The sequence below is a fragment of the Trypanosoma equiperdum genome (genome assembly GCF_001457755.1).
Source record: "Trypanosoma equiperdum strain OVI genome assembly, contig: ctg_1511, whole genome shotgun sequence".
Lineage (NCBI taxonomy): Eukaryota > Euglenozoa > Kinetoplastea > Trypanosomatida > Trypanosomatidae > Trypanosoma > Trypanosoma equiperdum.
In genome coordinates, this window is record NW_027123518.1 from 77,470 (window position 1) to 100,308 (window position 22,839).

At 48.2% G+C, this 22,839-nt stretch overlaps 5 protein-coding genes and 1 pseudogene across 6 annotated transcripts; all 6 read right to left on the reverse strand.

Moving 5' to 3' along the window:
* Window positions 1-343: 343 nt before the first annotated feature.
* Window positions 344-3,106, reverse strand: TEOVI_000825600:pseudogene (annotated as a pseudogene). Its single transcript has one exon. A coding segment is annotated over exon 1 (2,763 nt).
* An 887-nt stretch (window positions 3,107-3,993) lies between these two features.
* TEOVI_000825700 (b9 domain-containing protein 1) lies at window positions 3,994-4,854 on the reverse strand (the record flags this gene model as incomplete). Its single annotated transcript, XM_067221877.1, has 1 exon — window positions 3,994-4,854. The coding sequence occupies one exon, from the start codon at window positions 4,852-4,854 to the stop codon at window positions 3,994-3,996; it is 861 nt and encodes a 286-aa protein (XP_067077978.1).
* Window positions 4,855-5,756: 902 nt separating this feature from the next.
* TEOVI_000825800 (uncharacterized protein) lies at window positions 5,757-6,944 on the reverse strand (the record flags this gene model as incomplete). Its single annotated transcript, XM_067221878.1, has 1 exon — window positions 5,757-6,944. The coding sequence occupies one exon, from the start codon at window positions 6,942-6,944 to the stop codon at window positions 5,757-5,759; it is 1,188 nt and encodes a 395-aa protein (XP_067077979.1).
* Window positions 6,945-7,526: 582 nt separating this feature from the next.
* On the reverse strand, window positions 7,527-10,565 carry TEOVI_000825900 (leucine-rich repeat protein (LRRP), putative; the record flags this gene model as incomplete). The annotated part of the gene is made up of 1 exon (XM_067221879.1): window positions 7,527-10,565. One exon carries the CDS (start codon window positions 10,563-10,565, stop codon window positions 7,527-7,529), a length of 3,039 nt encoding a protein of 1,012 aa, XP_067077980.1.
* Window positions 10,566-11,553: 988 nt separating this feature from the next.
* On the reverse strand, window positions 11,554-16,644 carry TEOVI_000826000 (intraflagellar transport protein 140; the record flags this gene model as incomplete). Its single annotated transcript, XM_067221880.1, has 1 exon — window positions 11,554-16,644. The coding sequence occupies one exon, from the start codon at window positions 16,642-16,644 to the stop codon at window positions 11,554-11,556; it is 5,091 nt and encodes a 1,696-aa protein (XP_067077981.1).
* Window positions 16,645-18,888: 2,244 nt separating this feature from the next.
* Window positions 18,889-21,486, reverse strand: TEOVI_000826100 (uncharacterized protein; the record flags this gene model as incomplete). Its single annotated transcript, XM_067221881.1, has 1 exon — window positions 18,889-21,486. One exon carries the CDS (start codon window positions 21,484-21,486, stop codon window positions 18,889-18,891), a length of 2,598 nt encoding a protein of 865 aa, XP_067077982.1.
* Window positions 21,487-22,839: the final 1,353 nt, after the last annotated feature.

The following is a 22,839-nucleotide window of genomic DNA, read 5'->3' on the forward strand; positions in this document are numbered from 1 at the left end:
CTTCATGCTAATGGAAGCGGTCTCTTTACAGCATTACATTGCCGTAAAAGTGACCTGCGCAGCATCAAATAAATAAACGGAGTGGAGGAGAGGTGAAATGCTGATTGGAAATGACACAGTCACGAAGATAACATCTGCATGCAAACATAAACACATGCACCCACCACCCCTTGAGGAAGCTGCCGCTCTGCCGTGGAACTCACAGCCCTTTCCGCCTACACCCATTCCTTACAGTCCCCATGCGATGAACTATGATGGCAGCGACAATAGTAGTTATAATAATAATAATAAAGGTAAAGCGAGAAAAAAAACAATGATCAAAGTAGCTTAACTTTCCTTTTTCTTAACATGTCTCTTTTTCCTTCGCACCGAGATCACAGTCGGGGGGCTGCTCAACGTCGATAGGCACAGCCGACTCCGACATACGCCGCCTGAGGGCTTTTATTGTCATATGGAAACGCCACTCAAGAAGAAGGCCTACAGCAGCCGCCGCAGCAATCACCCCAGTAAGCACAACATATAGCACCACTGCTAATCCCTTGGAAATGGTGACAAACTGTGTGTTCCCCGCCGTTGTTGAATTATCATCCCCTGATGGGGACGGAATGGCGGCCTTCAGAACGGTTGACTTGGGAGAAGCCTCAACAGTAAAACGGAACCCCTCTGTGAGGAGGAACTCACTGTTGGTGTCGTTTTCCGAAACGCGCAGGACGGCTTTGAGGTGGAACTCCACACGCCCACTGAAACCACGACGAATAAGGGCCCCCGGAATGAATGAAAAGCTAGGGGATGCCGTCGAAGGAGAGTGCCGCAAGTCAGCGTGCTGATGAGATGAATCATTGGCAGTGCGACGGTAATGCAAAAGTGATGCGTACTCACTGCTACTCCGGCACCGCACCCGAGAAGATGAATCTTCTCCATTCACCCACTCCTCCTTTTCTACACGATGATGAGACTCACTATCGAGCAGAAACTGCAATGCCCTCCCTTTTTTGGTGGTTCTGTTGCATCGAAAAGTGCCTGAAACAGCTGCCGCGTCGACAGATAAAACAAGACGATGCAACGACACCTTCGTCACTTGAAAAGGCACGTCCCCTGTCTTCCGGACATTCAACGAAACGTGAACCCGGTCGTTTGAACCATATGACCGGTTCCCTTCGGTGGTGCAGCCGTTCCCTTTCTTAGCGCGGCCCCTAATGACGTCCTCAAGCACACTTCTCGCTTCAAGTTGAGCGGCGAGCGGAAGTTGACCACCACGACCAAGAGACCACCACTGTAACGGCAACCGACATAACTCCGCATATACTTCAAAGCCAAAACCGCTAATACGTATGCCCTGACGGATGTTGATAAGATCGCTTCGACCATCCTCAAAAAGGATGCGGAGAACAAATGCATCTTTAGCGGATCCTGAAACAGAGGGCTTCGTGCTTCTGGTAACCACACGACCGGTAGCAGAAACGTTGAGAACATCATCCCCTGGCTCGCTGTCTTTAGAGTGACGCCTCAACACCCCGACCACTTGGACCCTCTCAAAATGGACTTCGGTCACGCGAGCAGGTTGGGGGAGCTCCCCGTATCTGCTTTTGTTGTGCATCTCACCGGGGCATGCGGAGTGGTTATGTACAATTGGGACTGTCAGCGACGAGTTAATCATTTCCACACCAGTAACACGAGGTGCCGCCGCTGTATGAAGGGAAGATTGTGCACCTGAAGCGGCTGTCGAATTTACAGGGGACCGACGACGCAATCGTACAAGAAAGTTGTACGAGTATAACTGCCTTCCCGTGATGTTGTCGCACGACGAAGTGGACCACACGCCAATTAATGAACTGAGAGTCACATTCGGTGATTTCACGTCGTGAACTAGCGAGGAACTGCGTTTTGAGGAACCCGGCAAGTGCCTCTTATTACCCATCCTCTTATGTGAAGTCGCCGTCCCCGACTGAATTGAACGGTGGTTGAGTGCTTGAGGCATTCTCGTAACAGCAGCCGTCGTGCTCTGCAGCTGCAAGCGCAAATTATAAGGTTGATAACCAAATACAACCCCCTTCGATGGTAAGCTCCAGCTCACGGGTTCAACTACTTGCAAGTACACGGACCCAACAAGAATGTTACCGTCTATCAATGTAAAGAGGGGCTCACCGGTACTACTATTCCGCATCTGGAGGAGGTAATTGAGAGAAATATCCCCTATCCAAGTCGCATCACAGTCATTTATGTGCAACTTCCAGTGAATGCCTAAACTTCGTTCATAACCCCCGGAAATCGCACCGGGTGGTGTAAGCATCGGTGCGTATTTGCACGGATCGAGGCGATAGACATCACAATCTCGGTGATTCCCACCAAACTTATGATAGTAATTCTCTCCACTCTTGTATGCATCACTCTGCGTATCAAGACGATTGGTGAGTTTTCTATCGTCAAACTTCCATATGGTTGTCGCGGAACCGTCCCTCCCCTGACGGTCGAGGCAGCTTGTATTGAAAGATGGGTTGGCAGCTGTAGGCACCGACGCGGAGGTGAGAAGTGAGCCACCTTCGAGAGTCTTGTTTGTAATGCTTCGAAGTGGTTCGAAGGTAACGAAACGAACTGCCATGTTACCAATTGACGTTACCAAACGCAGCCTTAGCGACTGCCTATCTTTGCTAATTTCAAAGAGCATATCATCAGATGCCTCACCGTCCCGACTGGGAGCCGCAGGATATTGACTGCTCAGCGTTCTGTTAGCAACACCGAAGATGCGAGTGTGGTGTAAAGAACCGCGCCTTGTGGCTGAATCGCAAGTGCCACGGCACACAATATTTCCAAGTTTGTACACAGTCGAAACGTTATGCGCAGCCAGCGGCTGCCGTGAGCGATGTAGAGGCCTCCTCACATTACTTTTGCTAAACCCATGGCAAACGCCACCACCATCCGAGGAATTGAGGTGACAGCTTCTCCCAACGAGCAATGCCTCCTCTTCGCCTATCGCAGACGAGTAAAGCGCGCATTGCATGAGTACCAGAAACGTCAAGGATATAGGGAAACCTCCAATGATGGACACCAAAGCAGGGGTGCACCCGCATCCCTTATTGCCGATGTGAAGACACCTAGTGGTGCACATTGTCGTTAGCAATTTTTTTTTTCAAAGAAACCACAAAAACGGTAGCACTAACTGGGAAATAAATTAGATTAAAGGGAGGAAAAAAGGGAAACGAACGTCTCTGCTCTGCTTCCCCTTTCACCCTGCTGTCGGATATTCCTCGTAAGATTTTCTTGTCTACTACTATTACTATTGTATTTATTAACGCTCCTCCACACCTTCCACTGCCAACCTCAAGCACCTGATATTTACTTTCCTTTTCTTTCTGTTTTCTCGTTTACCCGGTTGGCAAAAACCGGAATGCAATTAAAAAAAACCCAAACACACGTCGGAACGACGGAAACGTGCTCCCTTCTTCCCTTTTTTTCACTATAAGCTGAATGCAAGGACAAGCAAAACAACAAGAGAAAAAAAAAGAAACGAAAGGAAGAAGATAAGTGTTATTGACTCATGTTCGCGTTGGCACATTGAGAAATCCCTATTTGGCCATGTGGGCGCTAAACCACAACACCGAAACACTCAAGCGAAAAGGACGCAAAGCCCTCCAAAGGGAAGATAAAAAGGAAAACAAAAACGATGGTAATGATGGTATAAACAAATAAATAGTGCGGTCGATATAACGGAAACACGTATTTTCATCTCTGAAGCCAATTAAAGTGAACGTGCAGGTAAATAGCGTTAAAGCGCCCAAACAAACCCCTTGCCACCTGTTTGTCAACGCCGTGCGTGTTTTATCCATCCAACACTGATGCCATCGTGCTTCAACCATCAGAAAGTAAAATAAGCGCCCAAACACTGCTGTTCAACAGGGGAAAAAATACCTGGGTTGATAATGTCATATCCTACACATACAGACATATAAAAACAAAAAGAAATAGTCGCATATGTATTCTCTCTCGCGTACTCTCTCATGTTCCTATCCCACACTCTCTGAGTCCACTAATAGTCACGGAGAGAGTTAATGACACGTGGCCAGTTAAGGGCGCAGCAGTCAACACGCAACGATCCTCCCCAGTGCACAGAAACATGGGATCTCGAAGCTCTGGCCGTTGGCCAGTTAGCCACGATATAAAGGACTGTTTAGTCGTGCTGGGCCTGAGCTGTAGCAACGGAAGCCTCTTCCTGTGCATTCCATTTTGCATAGGTATAAAACAGCGACTATACGACACGCATTGCTCACCACTTCTGCTACCACTAGTCTGGTCTTCGGATGCCTTGCTTCTTTGGGGTATGGCACCCTTAACGGTATGCAACGTTACTACCAATTGTGGCCAACCGTGTGGGTTTGTACTCTGCAACGAACACTCAAAGGGTGCGCTCCACGTGAAGCGCGAAAATGGATCAGCCGACACTACGGACAGTTGCGTCACCACCTCACTTTGACACTGTTGACCCAATGACCGAACTAACGGCACTTCTCCAAGTCTTGTGTCTCCTCCGCTAAGTGAATTATGTGTTGTCCAGTCGGGTCCGTACACCCAATACGTCCGCGCAAAAAGAACGTCGGCCTCGTGGCACTCGGCGCCCTCCAAAACGCCCTGCACGATAATGTCAAAGCCTGCGGAACGTGACGGAAAAGCCGTAGAGCGTGAAGAAGGAAAAGGATCTAAACGCGGAGGCTGACGAGGATTTGCTCTCAGTTGTTCATAGTGGAGGTTACGGAAGGTTCTTTCCCCAAGCCCATCGTCACTCTCTTCATCAGTCTCCTTCGGTGGGTATTCAATGTACTGGCGATCGCTGCCAAGTGGTTTATATACACTTTCCTCCATTTTCTGATCCGCATACGTGTGTGAGTATGCGTAGACGGGAGAGATAAATAAATAAAAACACGTATGATAAAAAGAGAAAATAAATGGACCAATATCAAAGGAATGGCCACTAGTACAAAAAGAAATATCGTTTGTTTTTTTTGTTTGCACATAGAAGGGGGAGGGGTCAAGAAATACGAGTACGAAGCAACGTCTGTGTGTCTCTCCGGTGCGCACTCTGAAAGTTAAGATGGAAGCACCGTATCTGTTGTGAGGACAACGCGACAGTCTGGAAAAAAAAAAGCCGCGAAGGAGTATTTGAAAGTTGGGCAGGGCACATATCGCTTATGTTCCGTGAAAACGTTCGGTTGCACCCCCAAAAAAAATATTCTCGAATTCCCACTATGTTCGCCCTGAGCTGCTTTGCTGAAATCTTACTTTCAACCGCACCAACAGAAAAGGGGGAAAATTCATCTCCCTTACCCTATTGCAGTCACAAGGATAAACCAGAGGGGCAAAAACAGGGTAAAGCAAAATAATACAATACAATACAATATTAATACGAACTTGTTGCTCCTTCACACTCCTTCCGCACTTAAACAGTAAAAGATATTTTTAGTTGGAAAAAAAAGGTGAAGTTGAATAACGATGTGGCAAGTCCTCAAAAGGAAACGGGGAAGGAGGCACAAACAAACAAACAAAATATAAAGAAGAAAGCCCGCCACAGGAAAACCTTACACGGTGTAGAAAAAAAAAGGGAAGAAGGAGTACATACAAAACAAATATACACTCGAAAACAAAAACAAAAATGCCATGCAGCACATTAGCAACCTAAGTGTGCGCACAAAGTCAAAAAACTCCATTCGCTATCCTGATGCTAACTCCTGGCACCTATATATGGAAATAACAAATAAATAACATTATCATCGAAACTTTTGTGACACCAATGCAACAGCCACACAAAAAAATATCAAAGACAGGGCGACAATAGCGAGGAATAACTTGACCCTTCGGCTTTGCCTTCCCTGAGGTGAAAAACTAAAGTAAGTGAGAAAGGGCTGTAAATACACATCACGCTCCGTAATCACGTCGTCTGTCATTCCTTCGCAACCAAGATCACCTGGGACGGGCGGCGGCGGTCTGTTACACACGACCCTGCAGTCCTTCCCACTTACACGTGCGGCAGTCCTCCAATTAGTTTCCCCCAAACATAACTGCACAGCATGTGAATCAGCTACAGGAAAGGAATGCAACGACAGTTGAGACCCTTTCCCAACGTCATCAACAACTTCTACTGAAACATTAGTGCACTGCCTAGGAATACCTAAGGCGGTACAACCCGGATGTTTCTCTGGTGAGTGGCCAGCGGCCTCTCCGTAGCAATCCGCAGATAACGTAGCGGAACAATCAGAACATGAGGTCAACTCCTGACACCCTGCACTCACCAAACACTGCTCAAGTCTTCGAAGGCATTCTTCAGTGAGTTGCAGTTCCTCCATGTCAATTCCGTTGAAGTACGTGCGGTGATATTGCACAAAACGGGAAAGCTCCCGATGGCGTGATCGCGCGACGGCGAGCCAAACGGGTAAAACTTCAGTATAATTTTCTTCCGGCGAAAATGGCGGTTGCCGCTCGGTGCTCTGCTGTTGGCACTTAATAAAATGCTCCTCGTACCATTCTACAAGGGTGTTGTGCTCCGCTACTAGCTCATGGGCAAATGAAGTATGCAGCGGAGCCCAATGATACTCCTCCGAGCAAGCGATAGGAATCCTTGTGTCCATATAGGGAGAAGAAAAATGTGCTTGTTTTGTCAATTTCGATGTCGTTGAGTTCAGATAGGCTCTCGGTGCACCGCATCCATCACCTGTGGAAGGAAAAGAACGTTCGCGCTCCTTACAAACGGAAGTTGAGGTGTCCACCTGTGCTGCGCTTTTGTTTCCAGTAACCTCGGATACACCAGCCGCATCACAGAATTCTGTCGCGGCAGGCAACGCACCGCTCACGACAGGTCGCCTGCGTAACCGCAAGCTTTGTAGCCGCTCAACTTTCCTAGCTTTCAGTTTTCTTCCCAAAACATGTGGGGCGTGCTCATTGTGCGGCTCCGTACTCATTCTGTGTGTGTGTGTGTGTGTGTGTGCGCCCGCATGACAATTCATACGTCGTTCAAGGAAAGAAAATGCAAAAAAGAGAGAAAAAGAGGGTGGATGGAATAGTTAGCAAGATACAGAGGCTAACAACCGTCGATGGTATGAAACCCCGTCATGAAAGCTACCACAAATCATCTGTACACCTACCTTTCATCACCGCTATTTAAATTTGAATTGCTGCTTCTTTTTGCTTCTCTTTTTTGTTTTGCATTCTCTCGTTGGAAATCATGTACAGTTCCATAATATTACATACGTGAGGTAAGTGCCGACGTTTAATGTGCTGGCCAATCCACACTGTGTTAACCATACATGAAAGCATCCCATCACATGCACAAAATTAGTAGGAACATCTAAAACAGTAGGAAGACTGTCGGCAGGAATGTTGTTGCTTCCACCTTTTAAGGAGGAAAAAAAAAAGACAAAATCCGGCTCAAAACAAAAAAAAGAAAAAAAACTTCCACCGTATGTGAAGCGAAGTTGCAGCAATCCGCCTCACCTTTACTTCACTCACTTAGGTACTTAACGTAACGTAGCAACACAGACCCGTCATATCCCACTGGGTTTGCTTCCACCTCCTCGTGTAGTACAAACAGCAGGGAGGGGCGGAAGTGGACGACGAAGCATGCGACGAAGTTCGTTCATAAGAATGCGTGCATTCGTACCCGGTGGCTCAACAACCATTTGCGGGGCCTGGTCCGCTCGAGCTCCTCCACGACGCTTCGGTCGTACGGGCCCCCGCTGCTTCGACTGAGGTGGCGGTTTTGGAGTCTCTGGTTTTTGCACAGGCTCTTTACGCTCGACATCTTCTTTCAAGGCTTCGGATTGGGCGTCCTCTATTTCAACTTTCTTCCGCCGCTTCGTCCTTTTTCCTTCCAAAGCTACACCTGTCATGAAAACGGCATCCTGTGGCAGTGCGCCCTCGTCCGAAGAAGTCTCCGTCTCGTCGTCTGTTGTCTCCCTTCTCTTCTCCACCTCATGCGGTTGCGGGTCGGCCTCCTTTACGTCATCATCATCATCCGTAGGCACAAGTACTTGAGCCATTTGCCTTTTCTCTTTTTCTCTTGTCGTGCGGTAGGGCCGTTTGGAGTTTTTATGAGATGAGGTTCCGGCAAGACGATGCACATTCATGTATTCCTCGTGCTTAGGCACGGTGACAAGTCCCGTTCGCGGATGCACCATCGAGGATACAACTACATCACCCGACTGCTGTGACCGCTTCTTTCCATAGAATTGCGCTGCAGTTCGTTTTGGCATGACAGTATCGTCGAAAACAAACTCAACGACACGGAAGTTCGTTAAAGAGGGGAGAGCGGTTGTAGTGGTAGCTTTGCCCTTGTCAAAGGAGTGAGGCATAGGGGCATCACCATACCAACAAATGTCACCTGCTAGGATACAACTGTCCTCCGACGGACTGAAGGCGGACTGACTCTGTGTACTTTCCCCATATATCTGTGATTGATGTACACTACTAGTGTAAAAGCACTCCATGCCAACATCACCATCCTCAGGAGTCTCCGCATTTTCCCCAGAGTCCTCCATATCACCGTATCTGTATGGTTGTGAGCTCGCACCATCTTTTTTTGTCTCGCTATTCCAAACACTAAAATCTTGATTTCCTCCTTCCGATCGCTCATACATTGGCATTTCTTCGCTTTCCGTGTCATTTCTACGCATTCTTCCTCTCCTCACATTACTTTGAAATTGTGACGATCCAATGTCATCCAACGTATCGGTACCGCACGGACTAAAAGAACCGTGCCCTCTCTGACTGCGGCTGCTACCTTGAAGGCCCATTTGTTTCCAATAGCGGCTTAGCACTGTTTGAACGAAATGCGCCCGCACCGCCCCTTGTTCCTTCTTGTTTGCTGCTATAGGGTTTCCTATAAGTATTACCCGGGTTAGAGAATGCTGAAGCTCACTAAGCGCAACCACATCCTGCGCTCTCTCCACACGGTTATGACACAGCCCAATCACTTCAATGCTGGGAAAGCAGAGCCCATGACCATCTTTCACCGATATGGGAGGGACACGGCGCAGCTTGTTGTGGTTTAAATTGACCTCGATCAGGGCTGGCATCGTTGACAAAGCTCTAAATACATTTTCACCATCACGAAACATATTCCCCTCAAGTGCGAAATGAGTAACGCTAGTAAGTCCTGCAAGGTCATCTGGCAGCTTACATAATTTGTTTCCACTGAGATCCAATCGCTCTAATGAAGGAAAGTAACTCAAATGTAATATGTCTGACGGTGATATTCTGTTGAAAGAAAGATTCAACGTATGAAGATTGGGCAATAAGACATCATGTGTGCTGCATTCCACGATTCGAGAAATGTGATCTAAAACTTTCCCGGGTGACCTTTCACGGACATAGCCGCTAAATGTATTCCTTCCAGTGGTGACATTAGCAGGGGGTGGTTCGAATTCCTGACTACTAAATTTCCCAGAACCCGCGTCTGTGGAAGACGTTTCCGCCAGATTCTCCCTCGCGTAATAAGCTGCAGCGCTCCTAATTGATGAGTTTTCGGGCCCCGAACTATCGATCCCCTCACCACGCTGAGTACTTCCGGGACCCATCTTCATCGAACTATCGTTGCCCATGCTTCTCTTCAAGGAGTTTTGCACCACCTCAGCCAACCCCGCCAGAGAAGTAATTTGGTTATAAGCGAGGTGCAGAACTTCAAGACCCGTGAGTACCAAAAGCTGCTCCAAAAGCAGCTTGTTCTCGCTCACATCAAGGAAAGAAAGATTACCAAAGTGGGCCATGTCATCTGATATAACACCAACCAGACTCGATCCCTGTAGCGTTGCCCCCTTCACTGCATCTGGCTCCGGGACACCGCCGGCGCACAGTAGCAGGAAACCATCAAGCATCATATTAGGGGGGGTCACATTTGTTCTAATCTGCTGTGGTCTAAGCTTACCTTCCATAGCAGCGTGAAATACACGAGCATCCTCCTCATCATCTTTCATATCGGATATGAGCAGCAACCGCTGGGACAAGACACGTTCCCGTTTAAGATGTTCGCTGGGTGCTGGTGGCAATCTGAAGTAACTACGCAGGGATCGCTCTATTGCACTGCGACCCTTCAGGATACGAAACCCCTGAGGATGAACCACACGGGCATCGAGGCGGGGTTGCGGCCGCGCTGACTGGCGAAATAAACCCCATAAACTGTCGGCTTTTGGCGCCGGCTGCGGTAAAAAATCCTCGGGCACAACCCCACCCACACCGTTCGATGCTCTACCGCCCCTGCGAGCACCTGAGAGTAGTGAACCCATGGTGGGTCCATTGAACTCAGTGTTGTGCGGAAACTGTACGTTGCACCGCTTTGCCTTTGGAATAACGTATTGCAAAAATTCACCTGTGCGTAACAAGACACACTCATTCCCAAATGTTTGACCTCGTCCAAAGGAGTCCCAAAACCGGTGGTGACTGTATGTTGTCTCTCTTGAACTTTCCTCCCGTTGAGAATCACCATTTACTGAAATATCCCCTTCATCCTCCACTACCACTGATGGCGATCCCGGTGAAGGTTGGTGTGTGTCATCCACACCTTGCGGTGGATCTGTAGTCGCTTCCATTATATCCTATCTGCAGCTATGATTCCTTTTAGGTGAGGTATACAGCATGCAAGTTTAATGCCGCGACCTCACACCTACGGTGGGAAGGGGAAGAAAATGTAACACTTAAATAAGGAGATGAAATCCAAAGGCAAAAAAGAGTAGGGATGGACAGCAACATCAATTATAGAAACAACAACAAACCTTTGCTTCAAACGAGTTAATGTAGGTGTCACGCAAATAAACACATGTATAACGACGGCTCGACACTCACGACCAACAGCAACATTCATTTGAAGTTCTGTGGCTACGCTTCGCTTCTCAAAACCCCAGGAGAGGATGTCACAAATGCAAACACACCGGTAACAACAACAGTTAACAGTAAATTCTCGGCTAAAACAAGGAAAACGCAAGAAGCAAAAAATGGGATAGAAGGGAAGAAGAATATGTCAAAATTGAAACAGTAACAAATCAGCAAAAAAAAGAAAAGTACATACCTCGCCATCTAGGAGCACCACTGCACGTGCGGCATCACTCTATCGTGTATTTTACTTTGAAAAGAAAAGAACTTATCCTCTAGACGGAGTAGGCCGCATTTATGTTATCGTGCGGTCTAACACATACGCATTTCACAGTTTCTTCCTGAGCCCCATGAACAGCTGTAATTTCCAAGCCGCTTTATACTCACCGGCGAAACCACATGCCTGAAAAAGGTTGAACGGAAACAGAAAAAATGAAAGCAATAACACCAAACAAGGAAAGGGACAGCGGGATAATTAAAAACAACAACAACAACAACAACAAACGAACAGACGAGCAAACGAAGGGTGCCGTTGAGCGCACAGGAAAAAATTGCCTCGGCCCCTAACACTCCCTTCTTCCACGGAAAAATATGTCCACAAACTTTGTGACGCTTTGTATTTTAGTAATTATTTGTTTATATTCCTTCGTTTCTTTTGCGCCATACCACCGCCCTTCCCACAATACCCTCCTCCTTCATAGTACATCCTTAGATGCCCTCCATCTGACGACCTCCTTTAACACCGTCGTCCTTTGTATTATCGGTGATGTTGTCACCGCTGACAAATTCTGATAACCTCCTTCCATTGCTTTTACACACTGACTCAAGAAGATCACGTTCGACGAAGAACTGCGGTTCTGCGCCGTGCTTTACCATACTATCAATGACTCGCATCGCATCCGTTGACGCCTTCATGTTCTCATGATAGTGCCTTACTAGCAAGGCGAAGATGTCACCAATGCGAATGGAAGATGTTATGTCCGCATGGTCCTTGTGGCTCGGTCGGCTTCGCTTAACAAGATCAGAGCAGACTGCAATGAATTCCTTCGCCTGCTCCTCTCCCTTGCCGCTGTCAGCAAGAAGTTTCACCGCTTTTACCGCCTGTGCCACGATATCACGGCGGACGCGCAACCCCTCCATCTTTCCTGTAATGTTAACATCACACATCGCATCTCGGTTACGCTCCACTTGGCCAATACACTCATCCAAGGCACACCATGCATCGTAGTAGTTCCGGTTTTCATCGATTTGCAACTGGGCGTACGAGTCTATATAAGAAATGAGGTTTGTGAACGCTTTTGAACGCGTATAAAACAGCACAATATGTTTGTGAATGTTTGCGTCGGTGTGCCAGTTCTGTGACTGCAGGAAATTACCGGCGAGAGTGTAGATCTCCGTACTTCGTGAGTGGTTCGCGAAGAAAATAACCTTCTTTACGTCACCGCCGCGCATAAGCATTTTCATGGCCTTCACCCGCTCCCCTAATTGCGTATATTTTCTGCACGCAAGGTTCCAGTTGCCCTGATCCCTCGCAATACCAGCGATCTGCCGCTCCAATTCAGTCTTTTGATCATCCGAAAGCTGGCGCCTCTTCGCTTCAGCGGTGATGGCATCAGCCATTTCGTCGGTGAGGCCAACACCACGCTCCACACAAAGAGTGAGCGCAGAGGGGTATTCTCTCGCAAAAATATACATTTCTGCTGCTTTGGTGTAGTGGCCACTCTCTACAAAGTGAGAAGCCATTTGAAGAAAAACCTCTGCATCCTTTTCGGCGTTGAGAGTAGAGCTTATACGGTGCATAGCGTCATACTGTTTCCCCTTAATGCACACGTCGATCGCCTTTTGTATGTCTCCTATACGATGATACAGATCCACTGACATTTCGTACACACCGTTATGTTCAAGGAATGCGGCACAGTCAAGCATTAGATGCGTGTCCTCACTGTTTTGAGCAATCGTTAACAACTCGCTGTGCCGCTCGTGCGACTTGGCCACTTTGGCAGCTGCCCGCCACGCACCAGCGTGTTGATAATATTTCAGCGCAGATGTTACGTCACCGTTACGTTCGTAGTGCTTGCCAACAAAGTACGCTGCACCAACTGGTTCGATGGATTGATTTGGCGATGACTGCATCAGCGGGGTCCTGGAACTCTCAGCTTCGCTGCGCCTCTTTTTAATCTCATTGTCTACAATATCAATGGCCTCCTGTGTTTTTGGTGGTGACTCGTTGAAAAGGAGTCGCACGGTGTTGAAGACATCCCCAGCGAGAGTGTAAAAGTTCGTTGCCTCGCTGAATTTCTTTCGACGCTCAGCCTGCCGCGCCCACCAATGCAGGAGCTCAGGGTTGTGCGCAAAGAGCTTCTGCAAGATGGGCTGCACTTGGTTGTCGTCATGACCTCTATCATCGCTTTTCGGATTTCCCCCGGCGCTTGCCGCTCGTACCTCTCCGTCACCTGCAATACCAACACTTTTTGGGTCGGTGAGACTGCTGGCGGGATTCGCTGGTGCTTCTGCCTCCGCGTTTGACCTGCCTTTGTCAACCGTTGCAACCTCCGCCGATTCTCTCTTCTTCTCAGGCGGTGTCACCAAAAGACGGAGATCAGAGAGGCGACCGTTCTGGAAGTACAAACGTACAACGTCCGTGTCAAGGCACCTTGCATTGCAATACCACATCACCGCCGCATCAAAGTTGGAGAAGGACTCCATAAACTGGGCGTACTTGTACGCGACTGGGTACACGCGAATGCGGTCGTGCTCACGTGCGTGACGTTGCGCCTGCTCAAACTTTCCACAAGCAATGAAGAGATCGGTAATCAAGTCGAACCGTTTTGCTTTTCGCAGTAGTTCCTCACATTCCCTCACAAGACCGAGGCTGCAAGCAAGTGTGGCAACCTGTACCTCCTTTTCACCAGGGTAGTTCGTTCGAGCAACACGAAGGGCGCTTGCAGCAACACCATCTTGCATTTGCGCCAAGCAAACACTAGCAACGTCCAATCGACCGGAGGCAACGCACATCTTTGCGAGGCTCTGCCAAACGGTGGCAGTCTTAATCGTCTTAACACATCGGTAGGCCTCATCCATATTCCCGACTGTTGAGTAATAGCTAAATTTCATGAGAGCCTCCAACACTGCCGCGTCCTTTTCAGTCTTCAATCCCTCAAAGTCCCGAAGCCGCTTCTGTTCAATCATGTAGTCCTCCGGATTGCCAGGGTCGCCGTTAATGCGAACCGAAGTAAGTAAGAAGTCAGGGATCGTTAGGCCAACCAGACATATGTGATATCGCTTCAGTTCCACGGAGTTGTGCACCACAAGACCTCTGTTGGTTGCGAAAAGTGTTACAAGGTTGTGCGAGCGGTGGGCAAGTGGGTTCACTGCGCTGAAGCCATTTTCAGCGTCCTCAGCGGCCGATTTGCCTTTTGCGTCCGCAAAGTTCTCCAGATCAGGCATCGCGCCATTAGTTGCCTCTTTGCTCTTAGATTCGGTCGGTTGAGATGTCCTTTTCGGAGAACGCACACCGCTTTCCCTGTGCTCTGGTGGGCTACAAGTGTCCCTGCCATCGACGTTCCCTTGAGGTCCCGTGGGTTTTTGTTCATCAGGCTGGGAAACGCCCTTCAACTGATGCGTTTCGCAGGCCAGTAAAAGGTATCCGGGCTCGCCAAGGGAGTTGCCATTCGGCTCAGGAGTGTTCCAGTATACAGCATGTGGAATTTCCATCCGTTCCATGAAATCATACGAAAACATCAGATCGGTATCAGCATCATACACCCAAACACGAGTGTCCGGCTGGTCGTTTGAGACGCACCGAGCCATTAAGGCCACACGGCGACCTTCAGCATTAACTTTGATACTTGTCACAACCAAATCGTTTCCAAGCTTCGGAAGGAGCCGAGGAGGACCCAAGGGCGTCACCTCATTACTGTTCACAATGGCTAACCGCATTGCATTCTCAGACGATAGCGCCACGACAACATCTGACATCACATCAACTAATGTTGGTACACCCTCAGCTTCCGTAAATGCAATCTGCCCTATCATAATCATTTGGAAACTGGAGAACACAATCCGATGGGTGTCCCTCACGTAAAAGATTCCAGACTGGTGAATAGCGAATGCCGGGTTCTTGGATGGGACGGAGCTAGTCAGTGTCGCCGTAGAGGTAGCCTCGTTGACGGTGTATAGGTCAATTTGATATCCGTTCCAAAGGCCGATGATAGGAAAGGCGATGGACACACCGTATATCTTGCTGCTGCTCTTTAGTAAGCATTGGCAGCCGGTAACACTTTCAACCACCGCCACCTCCATCGAAATTTGTGTAGCAGCAGCAACACCATCCCATGCGCGTTTCCGAACTGTTTCCCGTAGCATCTGAAGTTTTCCGTTGGAAAGCGTAACATATATGTAGTTATTTCCACTGAAACAGAGTCGCTCCACACGGTCCTCTACCTTGACAACCGTCAGCAGTTCCCACTCAGCAGCTGGGTCACCATTGCTCTCGAAAGCACCCGCTTTCTCTGTACCTTTATTGAACGCATTGGAGGAAGCTGCGGAACCACTTCTCATTCCTACGTCAAACGCACTCACTCCCATGGCATCGTACGGGCTGCTACTCCCCTGGCAAACAAAGGAAGGTTTCTGGAATACGGCAACTGATCCCTCAGCCGTTGCCATCACGAGGAGTCCCTTTTTCGTCAACGTCGCAATGTGTACGACGTGCGCTGATGGAGCCGATGGATGCATTACAACGTACATTCTATCACTTTGCACATTGAAAAAACGCACCCGGTCATCCCCACATCCAAACACGAGTACACCGGCAGAAACCCATTCCATCGCTAACGGGTTCCGATTGGCTGAGGCGCCAGGAACCGGTATGGAGAGCTTGCGCCTCATCACTAACTCCGCAACAATGGTGGGGGTAACACGGTACACAGTCAACATGTGCGTCAAACTGAGAGCAACAAGATAGCGCTCTACCGGGTCATACAAAACTGCGGCTGCAGTTTCTTCCATGGTAGCGAGAGGAAACAGTTTCTGTTCCTCGCTGAGTCCAAAAATTGTCTTTCCCTTGCTGGACGCAAGTATGAACACGCACTCGCTTTCACCGTCATCAAGTCCAGCTGCCTGGAGATTTGCTGTTGTCGAGCCCTCAGCGTTTTCCCCCTCGGCTGCAGGTTTCCGCTGCTGGCGCTGCGACCGCTCCCGTGCCACCACAGGCGGTGTCGACACACGCATGGCATGTGTTACGGTTTCGTCCGTAGTAACAGACCACTGTGGGGCCACTGTCGAATGCGAAGCTGGTTTCCCTGCCGAATCAGCTTCGCCTTCAGCAGCTGTGGCGCCGCTATCGAATACCCACATAACCGCACGCTTTGAATCGGCCGCCGTCACTAGGTACGCGCCGGAACCGGACCATTCACACGCTGTCACGGAGCCATTGACGTGCTGCACCCGGGCGCTTTCTACATCTACCGGTGGGTGTAATGTGAAGTTTGCATCCGTGGGTTTCGTGGGTGGAAGTGTCCAAACGAGCAACTTCCCACTTCTCGTCCCAATTGCCAAAACTGGCCGGGCTGGGTGCCATGCAAAGCAAGTCACATCATCAGTTGCCTTTGTACCATCCGACTGACTTTGCGGCTTGGGCGTGTGGTCGGCAACGCTTTCACCCTCCGAGTCTGTTACCAACACATGCAGCGGGTTTGTCCATACGGAAGCAACAAGTGGTAACTGGGGATGGGCCACAACGTGAGTTGCTGAGACGGCGCCACGACTCGCTATGTTATTCACGAAGTACAGAGACATGTCAACCTCCGCCTTTGACTGTCTTAATCTTTTCTTTCTTCTTCCCTTTTGTTTATTTTATTCCCCTTGTTTTTTTTCTTTTTACAATTTCTTTCCCTACACCCCTTTTGGGTTCCAACCAGCAAAAGGCCCTGCTATCTCTCAGTGCACGTACAGATGGGCAACAGCAGACAATATGCACGCTCACAGCCTGCTTGTTGTGAATTGCTGGGTTTGTGATAAGTTGTCTTGCTTCCTCTTGCTTCTTTTTTCCCCCTTTTCTTTGCTCTTAAGCTTCCCCCCTCGTAACTTCACACCACCCACAAGTCCCCAAGGAACAAAAAAAAAGGATAAGAATAAACGCCATTACTGCAAAGAAAGCACAAGTAGACCACACTTCAGCAAATTCTTACATCACCGCTTCCGAAGAAGTTGTGTGTAAAGAACACTATACGATACAACGCTGCGCTGCAGCTTATTTGCGTTCCTCTTCATATATATTTCTATCTATATATCTATAAACATATGAGTGTGTACATGCTTGAAGTTCACGATTACACACTATCACAAGCTTAATTACAAGAGATCCGCGTGGCTTCTAAAATACGGACAGGGGTAAAACATGGATATGTACACACATAGACTTCTCTCACAACGATAGAATTCCCCTTCTTTTAATCCCGACCTGCAGCCACGACGGGCACAGGTGTGCGACATCTACACAATGTAAATAAAAAAAGAAATATATATATGATTTCTGTATGTGAGCAAACCAACCGGAATGTAACGGAGAAAAAGGGAAAAGTTGAGAAACCCCATAGCCTCTCCGGAGTGACTTCTGGATGCTACAAACCTGTTCGTTGCACAAATGCAAGGGGAAATCACATTTAGTGTACAGATGAACCCGAGCCTAACGGGTTGTTCCCCAGTTATACTAACAGTGACAAGTGGTCACAGTCAACGTGCCGCAACATGCGTTTGCAATTTACAAGCCAAGTCATACAGGTTACATTTCACAGTTTGCCTTATCTGCCTTCGTCATACATGGTCAATATCGCATGTAAAGTTACTTTCCATGCCAATTATATATAAAAAGGATGAAGGGAAAGGGGGAAAAAAAAGAGGAAAAAAGAGGAAAAAGGAAGTAATGCGCAGGAACACTTCTCTCTCCCTTGTACCACGGAGGCCTAAACAGCCAACACATAATCGGTCAGACATACAGAAAGAATTTAGTTTATTTTTATTGCAGTAAGCGGAGAAAGGATTTTAAAAAAACAAAGGGAAAACAAAAGATAGGGGAAAAAAGAGGGGGAGCACGCGTGGTAAAAAAAAAAAACGCAAACGATACGAAAGTTAAAACAGAAGAAAAAAAAGCAAAAAGACAGGAGGAAGATATCACGAGCACCCATACACTAAAGTGGGGCTCGTACCTACAACACACACACACACACGCAGCCGTACACGATCAAACGAAGTTGCACCAAGTTAGAAATGACAACTCCACGGGAAAAAAATTAATATAGTAACGAAACCTTGTATACTAAGTCTATGGGATAACTCGTGTTTCGAAAAAAAAAAAGGTGATAACGGGATTAGAGAATTGGGATAACAAAAGCGAAGATTAAAAAAATGGAGAAAACGGAAACACTAGAACACGCACTGTTCGCTTTTGTCACATAGCGCAAACAAATGAAGAAAGCGATGCCAAGTCACTTCGCCTTCATGGCGTTTCTAGCGCTATTTGCTTTTCATGTCACAAAAAACTGACAAAAGTATGAGGGCACTGAAAACCGTGATAGTTCTAGCGGATTCAGGTAACCCGGTCTCGAAGGCTTCTCCTTAAGGCCACTGCAGCGAGATATAAAGAAAAAACAAAACTAAAACTAAAATAGGAACAAAGGTATAACGGATAAGTCCGAGAAAGAACAGCAGCGTGACGGTTGAACAGCGCCTCAGCCCTCCCCCGCAAACACGGACACACATAAATAAATATTTATTTATATCACAAGCACCTAAAACACCCCAGTTTCTTAATCTCATCTACCAATCCTATTAGTGATAATCAATCCTTCATGGGACGTCCCCCCTCCTTTCCGCTGTCCTCTTGTCGAACAGACCTCATGCACCCTGTAAAATATATAATAATGATAGTAGCTTCCAGTACACGAACTACTGGAGGAAAAAAAAAACAAAATCACACCGCCAAGAGAGCCAATTGCTGGCCGAAAAGTTATGGTCGGATTAACACTCTTCTCATCATGTAGCTTACAACTTCTTACGCGTGAGACTCCTCGATTTCACTGGCGGAGTCGTTACGTTTTCATTGACTTCGCGTACACCTTGCGTGAAACTGCGGTTCCTGCGGTTGACACTAGCAACTTTGGGGTTGGAACCCGTACCTCTACCACTCCGTCCGCCTACCCCTGTTGCGGAATCAACGGTAAGCTTACAAGGAGGTGTTAGAGACGGCTTCATTTCACTTTTGATGGATCTCAATGATTCACATCCGTTTTGTTCCATCTCTTCTTCCCTTGATTGATCCGTCATCGACATCTCCTCCCTTTCGCTCGTATGGTCAAGGGGCGGCAACACTCGCCCGGGAACGGCATCTGGTCGACGTCTGTGGAGCCGTGGAAAGGACTGTACCGAGCTGGCGCTGCTGCGTTGCGGGTTTGCACAACAAGTGGGGGGTGTTGCCGGAGTTGTTGGTAGGAATGTTGAACCGGACAGTGAAACCGAAGCACTGAGGCGTGTACCACTAGCGGTTGGAACGGTATCAGACCGCACAATGTCCCTCTTCAGTGCCTGGGGCGTGGTTCCCTGAGATCGCTTGGTGGCAGCAAATGTATTACGAGTGAAGAGGTTGGGATCATTATCGCTGGCACCAGTTTCACTACGATGTACCTCCAGTGGACGGCCCGCAGTCTCGTCTGACCTTGCGAGAAGGGCACGGATTCCACGGGCTCCCGCCGCTACAACGACATCACTGGAAACCTGTTTATGAAAGGCCCTCACCTCAGCGCTCGTGCCGTTTCTTGGCTCGTGGCCATCAGCTTTACCATCGTCAGGACCCGTAACTACCCCGACACCATAAACTTCAGCAATGAAGTCATCCATGAAACTGCTGAACCCATCAAAAGACGAAATGGATTGGAGAAGCCGCCACGCAGGATATGATAACACGTCTATTGACCGACAATGTGTTTGGTGTGTGTCACGTGAGCCGTCACTCCCACCCTCAGGGTATTCACCAGTACTGCTGCCCGCAAGATCAACATCGTAAAGCGTTAAAACAAATTCCTCCATGCTGAAGCTCGGTACTTGCCTCCTGAGCAACTGGAGAAGGAAGTTACTGACACAGCTGCTGTACCGCTCGTAGACGGAAAACGCCTCGTGAGGATACTCGCGGATCGAACTACTCGCGCCTCCACTGCCACCCCCCTGCAGAAACAGTTTGTGGTGCTCGAACAAAAAGTTACCCAGTTCGTCAACAACTTTGCGGTTTGACGCCGCCCGTTCCAATACACGCACGCTCATATGGAAACGATCAAGGGCCTGCTCCGCCGCAGTGGCAAGCAAGTCACCGTCCGCGGTGAATAAAGCCTCCAACCCGGGGCGGTGAGAGGGGGAAATTCCCTCTTCCTGTTGCCGCTCAAGGGCTGATCTTGCGTTGTGCCGAGCCCGTTCCGCAGTTACAACATCCATAAGCGTAAGGGGCGCACCAAACGTGCAGGGTGCACTCGCTAAGCTAACTCCAGGGTCAGCGGTGCTGGGGAAGCTTGTGGTTGATAAGCTCGCGTGTATCGCGGGGATTGAGGTGTCCTTGTAGGCACCCAAAGCCGCCAGTGTAAAGGCTTCACTCATGTGGTCCGTTGCGATAAAGTATTTGTTAGATGCGGTGGATGCACCAGCATCACCGTCGCCTTCGGCACCGTCTCCCTCCTGGTATGCATCGTACAAGCTTAGAAGCACCCGCTCTTGCAATTCAGAAAATGTGCGTGGAGGTTGAGCAAACATCCTGCGTGCCGTTTCCGGTTGACTTTGATTGTCACTGCCTTCGATGGGTAGGTGGTCCACGGATGATAACGATTGATACTCCTTCCGCTTCTCACCGACTTTTGATTCCTCGGCAAATATCTCAAGAAGGCGGTCAAATTCACGCCCTGTTTGACTTCCTTCTGATGCTCCTAACCCTTGCAGCGCCTCCCTCACAGCGAGAGGAGTTTCAACAGATGCTAGGGGAGAACCTCTACCGCTGGAGTCACATCCGGTATTGCTTTGATCCTTAGTGCTGTTTATACTACAGCTTGTGACATCGTCTCGATGGTGTAGTGCGTACTTGGGACTCGTTGCGCCATGGGTACCGCCGACCTGCTGAGGTACAGACAACTGGGCCATTCCCAACAAAGGTGCCGAACCCACCGCACCTCTTCCTTCATTTTCTGTATGGGATTTCTCTCGGTTATTGTCCGCCTTCCCAGTGCCAGCAATCTCACTCCGCGGAAACAGCAGCTGTACAGTACGCTGACGTGCGACACGGTAAAGCTCCGGATCACTTGTAGACGACTCGGCATCACTTTTGGGAATTTGCGAGGAGGTCAACGACGCGTTACTGACGCTGTCCTTACAGACGTTCGCGTTCCGAGGCCGAACTACCCGCCAGTGCGAGGGATTTCTTTCATTTGATCCACTGTCATCACTGCTACCGCTACTCGTGGCACTGTCACTACTGATTGACCGCGCGCTTCCCACCGTCGGCTTCTTTGAAGGGTTGGTGCCGCTTCGCGCACTCGTCACCCCCCATTGGCCGCGAGCGGCACGACGGGCACGTTCAGGGTCAATACGCTTTGGTTTAATGGCCATATGACCCGGAGGAAAAAAAAAATGATTCTCAGTTACACACAGAGTCACCAATACAGTCGTATATTTTTTTATGTATATATGTGTACACCAGTATTTTTGCTGATCTCCTTCCCGTGTCGTCAACAATTCGTCCACAATATAGTAACTGATAGCGGATGAAGAGGTAACTCTATCCTTTAAGATAGCAGATAAAACAATGGGTAGGAGAGGAGGAAGCCATGTGCAGTGTGGTGCAGGAATAAAAACATTCTGTTGCGTAAATACTAACACAACTTCCAAAATTAACTTCACTATTACAAGAGATGGCACACAACATAAAGCGCAGGTTCCCTGTCGTACTTCTCTTCTGCTCACCCCCACTGATTTGTTAATTGGTGTACATTTGCACACCTTTCTTCTCTCTAGGTGCTCTTCATACAAAACAACGTTAAACCCAAACATGCAAACTAACAGGATAAATACATCTTTGTAAACAACACTTTGCCTGACAACGTTCCTTTTTTTTTGTGTGTGTGCATCCTCTCCCTTTCCCCTTCTCCCCAAAACACACGCACACTCCTTTTATTCAATAGCTCGGAGTTTACGGGGGGCAACGCGCAGGTGGTGGATGCAACGGAGGAAATTAAAAGGAGGAAAAAAAAAAAGAAGGGCACAGGGGACGGGGAAGTTTATGTAACTTTTCCTCATCTAATAGGTGTTTGGGCTATCCACTAATTAAACAAGCGCCCCACACACAAACGAAAAAGGCAATCTCACATTCACTGTTTTTTTTTTTTGTCCCCCGGCTGATTGCGCTGCAGTCTTTTTCTGAGGTCATAGATCCCTTTTACTTTCCCCTTCCCTCCACCATCACATATACATCAGTGAAAACAATCCCCCCTCCCCAAACAATAACAACAACAAAAAAAAAAAAGAAATCCCCTAAGTAAATGAAAAAAAGAAAAAAAAGAGTGGGTGAAAACAAAAAGGCCAATTTCCTTCAGCTAAGGAAGGCAGCAACTACTGCACACACAATGGACTTGCTTCACTCCTGTCTCATTCCATATATGATAGCTAGTCAATACAACGTGAACAAATCAAACCCATGGGTGCAAAGTAATCCTTCTTTTTTTCTTATTTTTCCCTCTCTTCTCAAGAAAAAAAAATACATATATTAATACATATATGCTTATATATATATATTTCTTGTTTCCTTTTCCTTCGTGTGGCTCTTTAAGTATGTGTTCCCTCCATTCATCATAACGAATCGATAAAGAAGAAAGGTGGGGCCATCTGTAGCAGCATTTTGATGGCGAATTTGCTGCCAGATAAGTTAGTGACGCTTATGGCAAAAGAAACGAAGCAAAAAAAAAA